The sequence below is a fragment of the Cnephaeus nilssonii genome (assembly GCF_951640355.1).
Source record: "Cnephaeus nilssonii genome assembly, chromosome: 14".
Taxonomy (NCBI): Eukaryota; Metazoa; Chordata; class Mammalia; order Chiroptera; family Vespertilionidae; genus Cnephaeus; species Cnephaeus nilssonii.
In genome coordinates, this window is record NC_137085.1 from 34,921,768 (window position 1) to 34,938,887 (window position 17,120).

Here is a 17,120-nt window from a genome sequence, read left to right on the forward strand (position 1 = left end):
CTTACATTGGACAGCTTTTCTGAAGCCTTTTCAAACTCAGTGCAACCTTGGAGTTTCCTCTGATTATCAAACTATGGCTTTATGAAGAGACGATGAAAGCCCTACTGCAGGATGCTGGTGCCCTCCATTATTGCCATCCTGTCTTCCTTCTATCTCTCCAAAAATATTTTATGCTGGTTGCTAAAGAGGGTTATTCTTAACATAGGTCATTTCATGTTCATATTCTTAAGATTATTGTTATTCCAGCCAATAACTACCTTTATTGTTTTTAGTTTTTTGCTTGCTTTATATTTTTTGTAGTAATGAGTCACCCCATGGGAACATGGTTTAAGTTTGTCTTTATAATCAATTATTTGTGAACGTTAGATTTGTTGGCTGTCTTCAAGGTGATGCTCTTTAAAGCAGTGACATGAATTGTGTTCATAATTTAAAATTCAATGAGAAAAGACCTGATATAATGCGGATTTCAGATTATAAGGGCAATCAGGTTGAAAACATTTATCAAGCCCATACTATGTGCCACACCTCATATGCAGGCTGTGATTATGTAACTGGTATGCTATTGCAACAGAAATCCTGCCTGGGGCTTTGTGTAGCCTCAGGTCAGATAAGGGGAGAAGGTGGATTCATTACTAGGGCTGGCGATCTCTAAGGGAGCCCATAGGCACATTCCAGGTGTTTTTTTTTTCTTTAGTCTGCCTGCTATCAAGAACTATAGAAATTTATCTGGGCTTCAAACCTTTAATAAATGGAATTAAAACTTTTTTTTTTCCTAGGACAGTGATGGTGACAAAAGCGATGACAATTTAGTTGTGGATGTGTCTAATGAGGTAACTACACTCTTTATCAAACTTTATGTTCCGAGTGACTTGTGAGAAAAAGAAGTGGAGCCACAGTGTTTGGTTTCTTGCACCTTTATCCATTGAGAACTTAATGGTTGTTCATGGATGGAGCAGTCATGCTCTATCTGACCCGAACTTCTGTTTCCTTTACAATAAATGTTTCCCTAATCATTCTGAATCCCTAAGTTGGGTCCCTGGTGCTCATTTTCTTCCTGTGCCCTCTGGGCAAAGTATTTGAGCATGAGGAGGAATATGGTTGTTCCCAGATTTTTTTCTTCTTTATGGTGTCTAATTGGGTATATTTGCAAACACCATCCTTTTAAGGAGAACAGTGTTGGTGCGCATATCCTCGAGTCCCCTAAATCTAGACTTTCAGCATTTCCTTTACTTTAGAGGATTAGTGTGGGAATAAGAGTGTGTAAGGGAAAGATCTGTCCATTGTAAGCAAAATCATGGAAGCTTTGCTTATGCTTGTTAAGGACCCTGCTTCTCCGAGAGCAAGCCCCACCCACTCACCCCGGGAAAATGGGATCGACAAAAACCGCCTGCTAAAGAAAGATGCTTCCAGCAGCCCAGCATCCACCGCCTCTTCAGGAAGTTCTGCTTCTTTGAAATCCAAAGAAATGAGCTTGGTAGGTAATAAGAACTCTCACTTGCCTCTTTAGCAGTTTAGTTTTCTTTGTGAACCGGGGGACCCTAAAGTATTTGAAATGCCGAGTTTTTACTGATTGAGAATTGTATTTTTAAGTGTTTAAAAGTGACACGTACTCTTCTGTTCTTTGTTCCCATACAGTGTTGCTCTTCCCCTCTCAGTTGTCTCTTTTGGGCTGTAATTAGAGAGAAATACAATTCTATGTTCCTTGCCTTCTTATTTGGGGGATATGCTCCTAGCACAGGCTCTCTGAAACTTCCCAGTTAGCAAATAATTCAGACCTCCTAGGTCCTGAGAAGTCCTCATTTTCTTCAGCTGTCCATTTTTACCTGGTTTCAGACGGAACCATGCAGTTGGGGCATGTTGTGATTGGGCTGCTAGTCAGTTTGGTGGTTCACACCAGGCAGCACTGGGGGGAAGCTGGAGCTGGCGGGGGGAGGGGACTGCAGCAGAGCCCATTCTTGCTTTCAGTCGACAGCAAACACTGTAGAGTGCGTCATCTCTTAACTCACTCTAGTTGAGCCATAACCAACTACAGTAAATCCTTACAGTCATTTCTCAAGCCATTTCTCTGATGGGGAGAGAAGCCTGAGGCACTTGCCAATTTATAAAGCCCATCAGATCCAAAGCCAGACAGAGCTGGGGTCTCTCTCTAGCACATGTTCTTTGCTACTGTGCCACAGAGCTACTCAGATGAATTTAAAGGACATGAAAAATTGAGAGGCAAAAGAAGATACTCTGTCACCCTGTAGCTGCCTTGACGCCTGCACTAATGGTCCACATGGGTTAAATAGGCAAGCAGGCCGTGATGCTTAAGTCCAGAGCACCATCTCTTCATTTTAGGCATATCTCTCAAACACAGCAATGGGACTAGTCTAGGGCTTTTGCCTCTGAGATGCTGGTTTGCATCTCATAAAATCATCGGCCCTGCGGTGTCTCACCATTAGTCTCACTCCCACTGCCACGAAAGGCAAGATCGGAAGAGGGGTCTTCCCTCTGGCATTCTTGGTGACCTGGCATTTTTTTCTGAGTGACCAGGAGCTTTCCTCTGAATGGTCATCCTTCTGACTTGGCCTCGATCCAAAGTCCACAAGCCTGATGGAAAAATACTTCGTAAAATAACAACCTGCGGAGGAAGAAGTGTGATCATGTTCTGTGTCTCTCGCTAGGGTTTTAATTCTGGCAGGAAGAGGAAAGGTCAACATTTCTCGCTCACAAGTTAATGCTGTCAACATTGTGTGGATTTATGAAAATTGGCTGAGGGAGTAGCTAGAAGGTGCCCAGTGTTCCAGCTGCTGTTGTGATAAATTGTGTAATAGGGCTTGGATTAAAAATAATACTCATTTAATTTGTTTAATGATACTAGCATGAAAAAGCCAGCACGCCTGTTCTGAAATCCAGCACACCGACGCCTCGGAGTGACATGCCCACACCGGGCACCAGTGCCACTCCAGGCCTCCGTCCCGGCCTCGGCAAGCCTCCAGCCATGGACCCCCTCGTTAACCAGGCGGGTAGGGCATCGCCTCTTCTCGTGCTTTGTTTTGTTTGTCCTTCCCCAGCTTGATTCGTCATCTGTTCCTGTTGTGACGCAGTTTCCCCAGGAACAAAGTGTAGTTACTGCCCACCTCCCTCCTTCCTATCTCAGAAAAGCCCTGATAAGAAGCAGATGTTCATCCTTGGGTTTCAGCAGCTTCACCCTTCCTATTTCTAGCTGTTTACATTTGACTTTTATTTCCCAATAATCCAAGTCCTAGGTACTTCAGTAAAGTTTCTGATAATTATTCCAAATGTAAGCTCCTTCCCAAACTATTATTGTGTGTCTTGAGTTCGCTAATATTGACCAAAATGGCCTGTCTGGCCAGCCTAAGTGTGCTCCTTGCTTACTTCAATTGGCCGGTTTTCTGTGGGTCCATCAGGAATCCGGAATCTCTCTTTCAGTAGAAATCTGGAGAATTTCAATGAGACTCCAGCCTGTGAATAAACTCATAACCTTCAACTTGATCTTCCTCACTGGGAAAGGCTCAAAGGACAAGAGGCCCCAGAATATATCTTCTAAATCCGTGCTTTGGTTTACATAAATCCAGGACCAGGTTTTCATTTGCCTCAGTTTGCCTTGTGTGAATTGGGTGCAGGGATGCTGCTAATTCCCCCTGGTTTCCCAGTGCTACTCAGGAGGAAATGTGTAGGCAGTGCTTCCCCTGGGGTCTGTTCTTTCCAGATGAAGTCAGCTCTGGGGAAGAAGGGATCCTGTGTACGAATTGGAGTTGATTCACCATCCCACAGTCACCCTTCTTTCCTTCCCCCTTTTCCTTCTCCCTAAAGAATAACACTAAAAGCTCTCCCTGAATGGCCAGCCAGGCTGGACCTGAGCTGCCAGTTGAGTCACGTGTGGCTTGTGCTTCCTTGCAGCGGCTGGCCTGAGGACGCCCTTGGCAGTGCCCGGCCCATACCCCGCCCCATTCGGGATGGTGCCCCACGCGGGCATGAACGGTGAGCTGACCAGCCCCGGTGCCGCCTACGCCAGCCTCCACAACATGTCTCCGCAGATGAGTGCGGCGGCTGCTGCTGCCGCTGTGGTGGCCTATGGGCGCTCTCCCATGGTAGGTGACCTTGGGAGCATGGTGGGTCCAGGTGGCAGCTCCCACAAAGCAGAAACAAAGACCCAGTGTCCTCGCTGTGCCTGCCTTCGCCTTGTTCGCTTTCATCCACATGCCGCTCCATTTAGTGACGGCCAGACGTTTTTTGCTTTACTCTCTTTGTGGATGAAAAAGGCAGTGTTTAGGAGCTCCTTTAGCGGTTCAGGGGACATCTGGTTTTCTCCCACCTAAGTGGTTTTTTTTTTGGGGGGGGGGGGGGTTTTGGAAGGCGATGAAATGACTTAAGTAGCTCACAGAAGCCTTTTCATTCATTTTCTTGAGTATTTTTTTTTCCTCTTTAATTCTTAGGAAAAAATATTTGAGAAGCCATAACTTTCTCTTTCCATGCCTATATTATTCTTTAAACCCAATAGAATGGCTTCGGTGTAAGGAGTGACCTCAGTGCAACAGGCAGAAACACACACAGGGACGGGAACCATGGGGCGCTGTCTCTCTGGCCTCATTTTTGACCAGGGAGATACAAAACTGCACAGGAAGGGAAAATCGAATGTGGAGCCCTTGACTGCTTCAGGACAAGGGGATAGTTTATAACCCATAGCAAATAGAAAATATTTCCTCTTGGTTGTTTGCAGTAGGTCATGTGCATTTCTCATTTGTTGGTTCTTCCCTTATGTTTCACTTGCAGGAAGAGCAGTGCAGTGGAGGACAGGATAGTTTAAAGCCAAGTGGGCAGCTGAGGGACTAGGTACTGCGATTAAGGTGCACAAAATCGTGTATGAGTCCTTAAGGATTAACTTAGATCAGTGGTATGAAACTGGGGGCGATTTTGCCTCCCAGGGTCATTCGGTAATGTCTGGAGATACTCTGATTATCACAACTGGGGTGTGTGACTGGCACTTAGAGGATAGCATCCAGTGATGCTACTAAACATCCTGCCTTCTCCCGGACAGCCCCCAACAAAGAACTGTCTGGCCCAAAACATCGATAGTGTCAAGGTTGAGAAATGCTGACTGAGACAACATGCTGCGCTGTGTACCGCCAGGACCAGGCAGACCTGTATTGGCCATGGGAGGCTGGCTCAGTGCACAAGAGATCCCTCTCCATTCCACCTCCTCAGAAGGAAGTGTGTCTTGTAGTATTTAGAGTTGGTTGTATTACTTCTCCTATGATGTATTTCCTCTGGGTATTGCTAGCCTGTGCCACTGTTCCTGTTTAAGCTGCTGTGGGGACCTGAGTTTCCAGTGAGACATCTGTAGTGATGCTCACCAAGTGCCTGCCCAGTAGAAACTGAGTCTGCGATGCCTTCTTTTGTTTCCAGGTTGGGTTTGATCCTCCCCCTCACATGCGAGTACCTACGATCCCTCCCAACCTGGCAGGAATCCCCGGGGGGAAACCGTAAGTACCTCCAACTTCTCAGTTTTATTTTCAAGGCGGTTGCTTAGTCATGGGTATTATCAGACCAGAATTCCAAAGGGAGCACAGGCCTGGGTGTTTCCAAGGAGATTTCTAGTGTCTTTTCCTGAGGAGTGTTAACACTTTCTATAAATAGGCACCCTGTAGGTGTCCTGCCTCTGTCTTCTCCCGGCGGGTGAGCTCATGCATTCCATTATTTCTGGAGAGAAACTGTTGGAGACAGGGTGAGGAGCACTGCAAGGACCAGGGGTGGGTGGCCCTCCTCCCTTGACCTTTCGGCAGAAAGCTGCTCTGCTTTGCCATGTGGTTAGAGGGTAACCTATAATGAACTCTTGAAATCTCAGAAATTTTAAACATGTTGTCTCTTTACCCAGCTCAGTGCTACCTGCTCCCTATTTTGGTAGAAACAAGAGTTTGAAAAGAGAGTATGTTCCGTCGGATGCCAACATCCGAGGTTGACCCCCAAGTAAAGTTTTGCTGAATGCCATACTCTGAGAGGTTCAGAATTATAAGAGCAGAGTGCCTATGTGGGGAAGCAAGACAGATAGGTTAAAGGGCAAAAGAGCATTCAGAATTTGAAAAACCCTGGTGGTTATTCCTCCAGCGTCATATGAAATCACTTGCTTTCCATAGTTAGTAATTAGAAATGTGATTTCCAAGAATTCCTCAAGTTCTCAATTTTTTTTTTTTAAAGCATAATTGAAATATGTCTTACTTCCTAGCAAGTACTCTGCCTTTCTCTGGGATAGAAGATGGCAGAAAAGCCTGTTCCAGTTTTGTTGATTTTTCTCAATAAAGGTACATGTCATAGGCCTTCAGTTTATTTTTGTTACATTCTACTTTTGTGTGTTTGCAAAGGACACATAAAGTGGAAAGCAAACATTATTATTGCATTATTTTGAGTGGTCCATTCAACAATGTGGTCATCTTTGTGTGATTTTGATTGGAGCCTTGTTTCACCTAAACCGGGAGCATGAGATAAAATGGAATTCTTTATTCCCATCACCTGCCTTTAGGAAAGCAGATTCCTGTTGTTCACTTTTCATGCATTATAATATCTGTTTCATAGTAATTTGATTAATGATGAGATTAGGCTTTTCTCTACACTAGGAACTAATAGAGGTGCTAAGAATTTAAGGTGACATGTTAGGCCCAGGGAAGAGTAGGACTGGGGAGTGGGACAGTGTTGCAGATGCTTCCTTAGCTGGTAGATTCCTTCCGATTACATACCCATTAGCTACTATGTTGTGTGTTTCCTTGGGTGTGTGGCCCTGTGTGCAGGATGGGCTTTTCTTATATGTGTTTGCTGGCAGGGTAGCTGTTGGATGTCCTATTGTCTTGTGAGTGAATAAAGGGAAAACAAGTAATCCTATCTAATAAAAGGGCAATATGCAAATTAACCATCACTCCATCACAAAGATGGCGGTGCCCAGTCCTCTCAGCCCCGCCAGAGTCCCCCAGTCCTGGGGGGGGGGGCGGGGGGCGGCTGCTGAGAACAGACAGTGTGAGCGGCCTGGCGGAATGCTTGCTTCATTGACCTGGCAACGAGGCAAGCGTTCCGCACTGGGCCGCGGATGGGCCTCTGGCCAGGCCAGGACACGGATGGGCCTCTGGGCTGTGGAGAGCCTCTGGGCAGCAGGTGCGGAGTGGCCAGGCCCCGCAGAGAGCAACTGGCTCATGGATTCGTGCGCGGGCTACTAGTGTTGTGATAAAAGGCAATAATTCATAGTCATTGGTGGATCTTTGGGAAAGGAATGGGCACATAAAGCTAAGTTCAACCAACCATTAAGGAAAGCCAGTTTTAAGAGTCATTGGTAGGAGATGTGCCCCGCTGCCAAGATCCCCCCTTGAATGTGATGTGTGAGGAAGTTGAGGGGAAGGTGGGCAGAGGTATGAACTACAGTGCTGGTCTCCAAGGCTGGTGTGCAGGGGATGGTTAACGGACACCCAGTTCCCAGTATTTGTGCATGTGTGTGTTTGTATACAGTGTTGTGTGTGTTTGTATATAGTATTGTGTATGTCAATAACGTGATTAGACACAAAGATTAAACCTTCAGTGAACAATACTGGTGTCATGCTTATTAGAGCCAAAATATTCATGTGCGAGGATTGTGAGCACTTTGGGTTTGTGTTTACAGCGGTGTAAACAGGCTATGAGGTGCCCAGAGAGAAGGACAGTGGCACAGTGACAACACTGTGAGACTCTCACATAGGAGGGTGCTTTTCTCCCCTGGGTCAAATGGCCACTGGTGTTGGTCTTTGGATCAGAACGGTCCTTGCTGTCTAAAACAATTAAAATCTATTTTTTAGGATTATCTTTCAAGTTTGAGGCATGCATATCATGTGAGCAAGATGGAGTTAATATCAGAGAGCAAAATGAACTCCCCCATTGTCAAGAGGATCTGGGCTGTACAGCCTTCTTCCCATAACAATCCATGAATTAGTAACTTCTTACCAGTTAGTAAAGTAATGCTGCCCGAGACTGCTTCTCTACCGGCTGTGATCACGGACCAGTCTTTTCCTAGTTTGACACATTGACACTCTTGTTACATACAACACAGACGTATGGGGGATGACACAAAGGATCCCAGTTTTGTAGTATAAGAGTCATGAACTGACTGTTGTATAAACGTTTCTCAGTGAGTTGACAATAGCAAAGGTCTGCAGACCACACTTAGACCAGCACTGGGCTGAGACACTTAAGAGAAAGGGAGACAAACCAGTAAGTCCAGAGTTGGGTGAAGAAGGTGGTAAAAGCTTTGCAAGGGTCTCTCTGAGAAACACCAGTCGAAATATTTGGGTGGTTATTCATGGATGTTTGAGCAAGAACTGTATGGCAGGCTTTGTGCTGGACTGTGGGCATGCTTCAGGCAAGAGAATGTTTGCTTTCCCCGCCTGGGGGCCTATTGATGTAGTGGAGACATTGAAGGAACAACGCATGCTTTAGCTGTGTGTATGGTCGGTGATGAGTGCTGTGAGGACAGCAGTGGGTTATAGGCGGACATTTGAAGAATGACCAGTTAGGAAGGGCAGGGCTTCCTGGGGTGAGGTGGACACACTGAAGGCTGACGCATGTGCAGAAGGAATAGCCCCCTGGAAAAGGGACAGAGAGGGTGGGCTGTTGAGGAAAGCGTGAGATAAGCTGCCAGCACAGGGAGCAAATGGATGACTGCCTCTAGGAGAGTCCAGTGGGGACTGCAGGGACCTTGAGATGCCTCTGGTGTGAATGCTCATCTGTGGCTCGCCTTCTGCGATAGCCTCACCAAGTGGCTATGCACCTCTGACCAAGCGTATCTAGTGAAGGGGACTTGCTGCTGCTTGGAGCAATCCGTTTTCTCCAGCTGTGTGAAAACTCTTCCAGCCCTTGAGCTGAGATCTGTCTCCCTGGAACCTTTACCCATCAATCCTGGTTCTCTCCTTCCCCCTGAGACCACATAGTGTGCCGCTCATCCATCATCCTCACGACAGCTCTTCAGATATGTTTGGAGACCACCATCTGCCACGAGGCGTCTCTTCTGGCTGAACGTGTCCCTGCATCAGCCCTATCTTGTAGGATGTGATTCAGGTTCCTGCACCATCTGCTCACTGAGATCTAGACAGTTACCTCCCTCCTGTTCTCACTTCCACAGATTTCATCGAGACTTGCTGCATAGGCATAGGGGACCCTATTGGGAGCTCACAGCCTACTGATAGAGAGACAACATTAATCAAATCATTGCAAAAAACGAATGCCTAATTATAATTGAGATAAGAGCTATGACAGAGGAACTCTTCTGTGAAAGCATGTGACGGGCTGATCCCATCCATGGGGAGGGTCAAAGAAGGATTCTCAGTAGTGTTTTCTGAGCTGCATTAACCTCCTAGGGGCAGGGCATAACCTCTAGCGGGAGGAACCAGCATATGCAAAAGGTCCCGTGGCCTTACATTCTTTTTATCAAATTGGACGAGCGCAAGATGACTCATGTCGCCACTATCCTGTACTTGTTTTTGGTGCTAAAGTCATCTAAGATCTCGATAGGGTTTTGCAATTAACATGGTTATTTTCCCTCTCCCACACTGTTCTCTTCTAACTTCTATATCTTTGTTAAAGGCATATTCCCCATTCTCTCTGATATCTGGGCCCAAGCTTAGCCTTTGATTCTTCCTTATTTAATTCTCATTTTACTTAATCTTTTATTTGTTAAAATTCTTACTTATTTTATGCTCACTTTTGTCAATAGGATCCTAGATGAGTTTTCCCCCTTCTAAAGTATTTACCTGATCTGATCCATTTCTTGCTCGGAGGTCTTCAAAAGTTGCATATAAGCTCCCCATGTGGCATTCAAGGGCCCTCGGTACCATCACTCCAGCCTCATGTCTGTTTGCATCTTGTGCTCAGGCCAGATGGGATATCCAGTTTTTTTCCTGAAGGTTCCTCCTTCTATCCTGAGCAGCTTGCCTTCTCATCAGTCTTCTCCTCTTCCTGTGGAAGTATTTTCTGTTCAAAGACCGCTTCAGTTGCTGCCTTCTTCACAAAGCCTTGCTGATGACTTCCCATGTATGATCTCTCTCCAGTGGCACCTTGTAACATCTCATGCCGCTTTTTCACACTTTGGCCTCGAGTAAACTGATGTCCACATGTCATTTGTATCTTCTACTTCCCCATGAGAATGGAAGCTTATGAAGTCCCTTTGTCCCTGGAGCATCCCAGTAAACAGCTATTTGCTGCATTGACTAGTGGGAGATGAGCCCAGGACTGTGGGAGACCCTGAGATTCAGCATTCCAAAAGGAGGTTCACATTTTGCATTTTAGAATTTAGTGATGCTGTTTTTTATTTTAATTTATTTTTTATTTTAAAATATATTTTTCTTGATTTCAGAGAAGGAAGGGAGAGGGAGAGAGAGACAGAAACATCAATGTTGAGAGAATCATTGATCGGCCGCCGCCTGCACACCCCCCAGTGGGGATCCAGCCCACTACCCAGGCATGTGCCCTGACTGGGAATCGAACCCTGATCTCCTGGTTCATGGGTCGACGCTCAACCACTGAACCAGGCCGGCAGGGAAGTGGTGCTGACTTATAAGTGGTAACCCTGGAAGTTTCCAAACCCTCCAGGTGAGATTTATTTGGCATTGTTTAGTCGGCTTTACTGGAACTCATTTTTAGTTGTAGGCAGTGCATTCCCTAAGCTCTGTGTAGATCACTGGTGAAAGAGGTTTGGAAATTCAGTCAGGTTGACATTTCTTTGTTGTGGAGACGTTTTTTCTGGCCCTGGAGCATTGCTGTCCTCCATAAATACTGGGGGCTGTGCTCCACCTGCCTCCCTCGTAGCACCTAGAAGTCACTAATCATAGTTTAGCTTAAGATTCCATCTTAGTTCCAGGTTCCTTCACCCTGTGTTTTAATGCTAGACATGTAATTGAGAAATCTTCCATCCACTTGTTTACTATTTAAATAAATCGTTAAAGTACCTTTTAGGAGTCAGAGCCTAAAGGGAAAAGAAAATGTTAACTACATTTGGGGTAAAATGGCCTCTTAGGAAACATGTTGTGAAGAGACGCCACCCTGGCTTCTGGCCAAAGGACACTTCAGTGGCTGCGTCCTCCCACCCCCTTTTTCCATTACTGAATTTACTTCTGGTTCCTCTGATGTCTAGATTCCACAGCCGGTTTATTTATTGGATTTGAAAATTACCTGTTATGACATTGGGGTGTTTTGTCTATTAAACGCTAAAAGTAACATACCTGTTTCATGCCTTATTATCACCATGTGGGTTTCGTTTAACTTCTGTTTTTCTATCCTTTGATGATCTGAGAATGTGTCGCTAATTTCTTGAGATTATATTGACATATGAGGCCCTTTCTTTTGATGTGAGGTACGTTAACCTGCTAGCCAATTAACCCTCTCTTTACTTCTCTACCTCTTCCCTTCTTCAGAAATTACTTTCTGCTTATCATATATTAAGTAGTTTGTACAGTTCTTGTGTAGATCATGCTGTTTGCCTATAGTGGTTGGATTCGTGGCTAGAATTTTTGAATTGAGCTTTGAAATGGCTGTATTTTAAACTTCTTTTTGTCTCACTTGTTCATGAAATCTCTTGATTTGTATCTTTTTCCTACATTGGAGCCTCATTTCTGCCTCAGCACATCAACAAATTTGAAAATATTTAATTGATGGAGGAAGAAGGGCACAGGACACAGAATCATAAATGCCTACTTTGGCCAGAGATCCTTCCAATTTATTGATCAGGCCATCTCTTCTTGTTTTCTCTTTCTAGTAATTTACTTTTTCATATCCATTTACTTTTTCTGCATTTGCCTTTTTAATAACAGGAATAGCAATATAGTCAACTACATAAGGAAACAAACAAAAAGTTTTCTATCTTAATGCTTTGAAGTCCTCAACTTGTACTAATTTGTTTCCAAAGCCCTCTATTCTGTTGGGACGCCAAATTGGAAAAATCCTGGGAAAGAAGTAAAGGATTTTATAGGTGTTATGGGTTGGATGTGCAGACCCTAAGAAATGTTAAATGTCATATTGGCAAAGAGAGAAATTTTACCATCATAGATGAATTAAAGTCCTGAGGACCTGTTTTCTTTTGCTGAAATCTTAGAGGTAATATGACTCTGATTTTCTTATGACCCCATGTCACACCCTCCCACCCCCAGCCACCACCTTCACTCTCCTGGTTCTTGAAGCTAAGAGTACACTCCAGAATCATAACTACACTATTCTCATCTTAGAATGAGCCCAGACACTCCAGCCCTCCAAGCCTCCTGTGCCCAGGGCTCTGTAAAGAAGTGCACGGATATGTTGACATACCTGATGTCTCTTGAAGTGCAGGGTAGGTGTCTCCTTCCTGCTGGGCCCACATTATCCCTCTTGAGGCAAAAATGTCAGAGGTAGTGCTGATATGGAAGCTACTGTAAAGGTTAGAACTCCATGTTTATAACCAACCTGCCCTGGACCAGGATCTTGATTCTCCCACTCAGTGATGGGCAACCTTTTGAGCTTGGTGTGTCAAACTTCGCCAAAAAACTGAGCATAACTCGGGTAGTGTGTCACTTTGAGGAAAAAACTAACTCCAAGACTCTGTTCGCAAATGTTTCATCCTCAGGAGCAGCAAATGTTTCATCCTCGGCATGCGGCCGCGTGTCATCAGAAATGGCTACGCGTGTCAGTGCTGACACGCGTGTCGTAGGTTCGCCATCACTGCTCCCACTCATTAGTCAGGGGATAGGGGGGCACCCTCTACTGTACTACTTCCCTCCTCTCTAAATACTAAGGGATAGTACGCTGCCTCCTGGGACATGGGAACAGAGGTCAAATCTGCAGTGTACTTCATAACTTTGCTGGAAGTACTGTCCCACATCACTTCATTTACTCCACACCTCAGCAATCGGGTGTACAGGGTCAGCATTGTCATAGCACATTGTAAAAGTAGGGAAATGATGCCCAAATGAGCTAGATAAGATCCCCACATCTTATTAGTGGCTAAACTGAGACTCTAACCTGTCTCCTCACTAGTTATTGCATTCTTTTCAGCCACCAGCCACAGGATTGAGCATGCAGCCTGTGACCTGTGGCTGCGCCTGCCTCAGCTTGCTTTGCAGGGTTCTTGCATCCACTGGGTTCTGCTGGCTTGGATTTCACTCCTTTATTACAGTTGCTTTTGTTGCCTTTCTGTTCATATCAGCTATTGAGGGACTGCTCTCCTCCCCCCCTTGGGAAAGTTGATACCATCTTTTATCAATATTTGGTGCAACCTCTAGAAATTCCTTGGGAAAAGTTGGCTGGTATAACCCAGGGGGTCAGAGGACTCTCCACATTCTCATAGTAGCTGACTTTCCTTGCCGGAGCAACCTTTCACGCCTTCCTTTATAAGTGATTAGGTAGCAGTAAACAGCTTGGAGCATTGGGGTTCGCTGAGTGCCAGCTGTGTGCTAGCTGGTGAAGTCATCCACCTGTCCCCGAAGAACGCTGGAATGAGAAAGACAGACATGTGAACACGTGCAGCAAATAGTCCACAGTGTGAGACGTGCCGTAGTCGAGATTGAGAGGAGGATACAGGATGAGCCGGACCCTGGGAAAGAATCATCCCGCCTGGGGCGGTGTGCCAGCGAGGGAGGGAGGACGTGAGTGCACGTCCGCAGGAGGCGGTGCTGGTCTAGGCGGCAGGGAACAGCCTGTGAGCAACACGGTGAGGGACAGCCCAGCCCGCGATATTTTAGGGGACTGGCCTGCTCCACGTGGCTGGGAGTTTAGGACACAGGACAGTCCCATGAAAGAGGCTCAGTTGTGAAGGACTTGATTCCAAAAGCTTGACGAGCAAGCAAAGGTTTTTGACATAATTGATACCTTTAAATACAGCAAGAAATCCTACGTCAAGCGTGCCAACTCCACAGCCCACAGGGGTCTTAGCCACAGCCTTTATCTCTGGGGTCCGTGGTTCTTCATTACTGTTTACTGGCTTCTGCTGCTGCTGTTGCTATCTATTTATAGGGAACCAATAACTCTGTAAACACCTGTTTTCCTTTGGTCACGGAGCACAGCATAGTTTTATTAACAGGAGCCAGCCTGCCAGGAAAAAACAACCTGCTTCCCCGGACGCAGTCTTGTTTTCCAGTTTTCCACGGCCGCTGCGAGGCATCCCTGTGGAGACCCTTGAGTTCCTCCCTCTCTGCTGTGTGCCCAATAAATGAAGAGTCTCGTGCTCTGACCATGTGTGATTTCATTCGGTTTTAAGTCTGTGATGTCCAGTGGGCTTTATTCTTTTCAGTTCTACAACCAGCTTTCACATTAGGATCCTGACCTGCCGGTGCTTGGTTCAGAAAGCTGGCTGGGGTGAGGCGGGGGCTCCGTTCTCTTTCTTGGATAAGGTGGGTGGCCCTAGCAGTTCCGCCCTAATGAGGGCTATCGGGACTGTTCTCTCTGCCCCACAGGTTGCCACAATCCTATCCAGCCGTCCTCTTCTTTGTGCCGTCTCCCCACCCTCCCGTGCCTTTGAATTTCCTGGTTTTTGTGCCTGTCCATTGCCCTGTGCTTTCCTGACTCCCACCCACACCGTCCTCCCTTTCGGCATATCCTGACCCTCACACTTGTCCACTGGTCCAGATAAGAGCCCTTGTTTCAGCATATCCTCTTCCTCTTCCAAAGTCACGGGTGTTTGATACTGATGCTGCCATTGCCCGAAGGCCCCTGCAGGTGTCAGGCACTGGGTTTGTGCCCTGCAGTTTTGCAGCTGTCATCTCTTAGTCCTAACCACAGCCCCTTCAGCCTTTGTGTTTTATTATTATTTCTACCTTGTGGATCAGCAAACAGACATGTGATAGGCCGCAGGTGGTTACGCCAGTAGGAAGGCCACTGTTAGCGAGGACAGTGAGCCGGGGCTTCCTGACTCAGGTTCGTAAACCAAAGCCTGGGCTCTCGACTTGACTGTGGGCCTAGTTCAGTGGTCGGCAAACTCATTAGTCAACAGAGCCAAATATCAACAGGACAACGATTGAAATTTCTTTTGAGAGCCAAGTTTTTTAAACTTAAACTTCTTCTAATGCCACTTCTTCAAAATAGACTCGCCCAGGCCGTGGTATTTTGTGGAAGAGCCACACTCAAGGGGCCAAAGAGCCGCATGTGGCTCGCGAGCCGCAGTTTGCCGACCACAGGCCTACTCTAACATGCTCATCACTCAGGAATACCCTCCCACCCCCCTTGACTTTTTGAATAAACAAATGAATCCAAGATTGTAATTATTGAGGTAGGAAAGTGCGTGAGTCACCTGTGTATAGCTCAGTGACTTTTCACCAAGAGCTCTCTAGAACCCTCCTGTGTCCCTTTGGGTCACCCAGGGTGACCACCACTCAGATTTTGAATTTTGTCTATGATTGAACTGTAAAGGCAGTTACAACATATTCTTTCAGAATTCAGTCTTGAGATATATTCATAAATATTCTCTGTTTGTAAATCCCCCTTCCTGGTTGGTCTGACCCTTTCCCAGCTCCTCGATCAGAAACGTAAGTTTCCTCCTGCGTCTCTTGAACATCCTCATGGTGCACCATCAGCGTGGCCTTTTCTCGGAGACGGTCCTGTTCTGTGGATGAAAAGTGAATTCCAAACCATCTCGCTTGCTCCCTGGTCACTGCTTCCAGTGCACTCCTCTCTGGGACCCTCCACCTTCTGCATCGCTGTTCTGGTTTGTTCATTTGATTAGGCTCCCAGCACAGCGGCCAGTGCCCGCTTCCTCCGAGGCCCCCTGGGACTGAGGAATTAACATCCATACGGGTTTCCCCTGGGACGGACAAGTGTTCGCAGCTTCTGGCAGCAGTTCACTGCCCTGTGAGTCAGTTTTAAATTGCTCACATGATCGCAGACCTCCTGCGCAGTGTAAAGCAGAGGATGCCTGGGGCAGAGGTGGCATCTTCAGAGACGACAGGACAGCTCTTTGCCTGGACATGGTGCCTCTGTTTTGATCTGGAACATTTAACTCTAATAAGCAGGGTTCCAGTGGAAGTAAGAAAAAATTTCCTTCCCTTAAAAACCCAGAATTGCCGAAAGGGCTTCTGATGGGAAACTTCGCCTTTGTGGAAGTGACTTATGGCAGAGAAACTGACCTTCACTCCTGCCACTGTCGTCACAGCACAGAAAGCTTTGAGAGGCAAGTTCTCTCCCTGTGCCAACCACTGTTCTCCCTAAATACATTCAATTCGATTGTGTTTTTTTAACTCACAGTTTATAGTCAATATTATTTTGTATTAGTTTTCTTCCCAGGGCAATAAAATGCGATTTGATTTCAAATATAATAAATGGCATAGGTTCGATTAGCTATATAATGTGCACGTATTGAACTATCATGTGGACTTGATACATCACTAAGGGTAGCAAAGAATACTGTTGGATTAAAAAGTATGAGGTTTAGTGGTTTGGTAACATAAGGCTTTGAGCTGTCTTAGTTTTATGTGTGTATTTACTGCCTGGGGCAGTCTGTGTGGTCCCCATTTTGTGTGCTCAATTATTCAGATGAAGAGTAACTTTAAGGATTTGGGCCACTGAACCATTTAATATTATTTATTGTAACCAATTTGCCAGGAGAGAGCAGATATGTAAGATTGTATCCTTTGATTGGGGGCAGGAGGGATTCTTTTAAAAGTCATGTGTTTGATATTTTGCTTTTATAGGAAAAATAATAGCGTATATTTAATTTTCAAGCTAAGCATGTATGTGGGTTTTATGTGCAGGCCAGTAGAGACCTGATATCTTGTATGACTTTTCAATTTTGTGCTTGCTAAGTTATTTTACAAATTTTGAGTTGGCATCAAAATAAAAACTTAAATTCTTTATTAATACTCATGGTCTTTAGATCTGTAAAGGGACTGCTAGGTGACAATGACAAGTTTCAGAGAGTGTCCAGATTTACCCCAGAGGGTTATGGGAAGGAGGAAACTTTACATACTTCATTTATTGTTTATGTATATGGACATATAGAAAAGGTTTAATGTGGACCTTCCGACGAGAGAAAGTAAGAGTAGTCTTTAGTGCCATGTGCCGAATTCCATCAGTTTGGATGTGGGGTGAACATATTAGTAGTTCCATTCTCTAAAGTACCTTATTAACTTTGTGTATCTTTTATAACATCTGTTATA

At 45.6% G+C, this 17,120-nt stretch overlaps 1 protein-coding gene across 7 annotated transcripts in view; it reads left to right on the forward strand.

Annotated features, from left to right (window-relative positions):
* Positions 1–17,120, forward strand: part of TLE1 (TLE family member 1, transcriptional corepressor) — an 85,519-nt gene that overhangs the window by 58,344 nt on the left and 10,055 nt on the right. For all 7 annotated transcript variants that reach the window (XM_079790306.1, XM_079790307.1, XM_079790308.1 and 4 more), the window contains 5 exons: positions 777–830; positions 1,322–1,474; positions 2,861–3,005; positions 3,904–4,094; positions 5,410–5,486. In XM_079790306.1, coding sequence (XP_079646432.1) covers positions 777–830; positions 1,322–1,474; positions 2,861–3,005; positions 3,904–4,094; positions 5,410–5,486 — 620 coding nt within the window. The remainder of the gene's footprint in view (positions 1–776; positions 831–1,321; positions 1,475–2,860; positions 3,006–3,903; positions 4,095–5,409; positions 5,487–17,120) is intronic.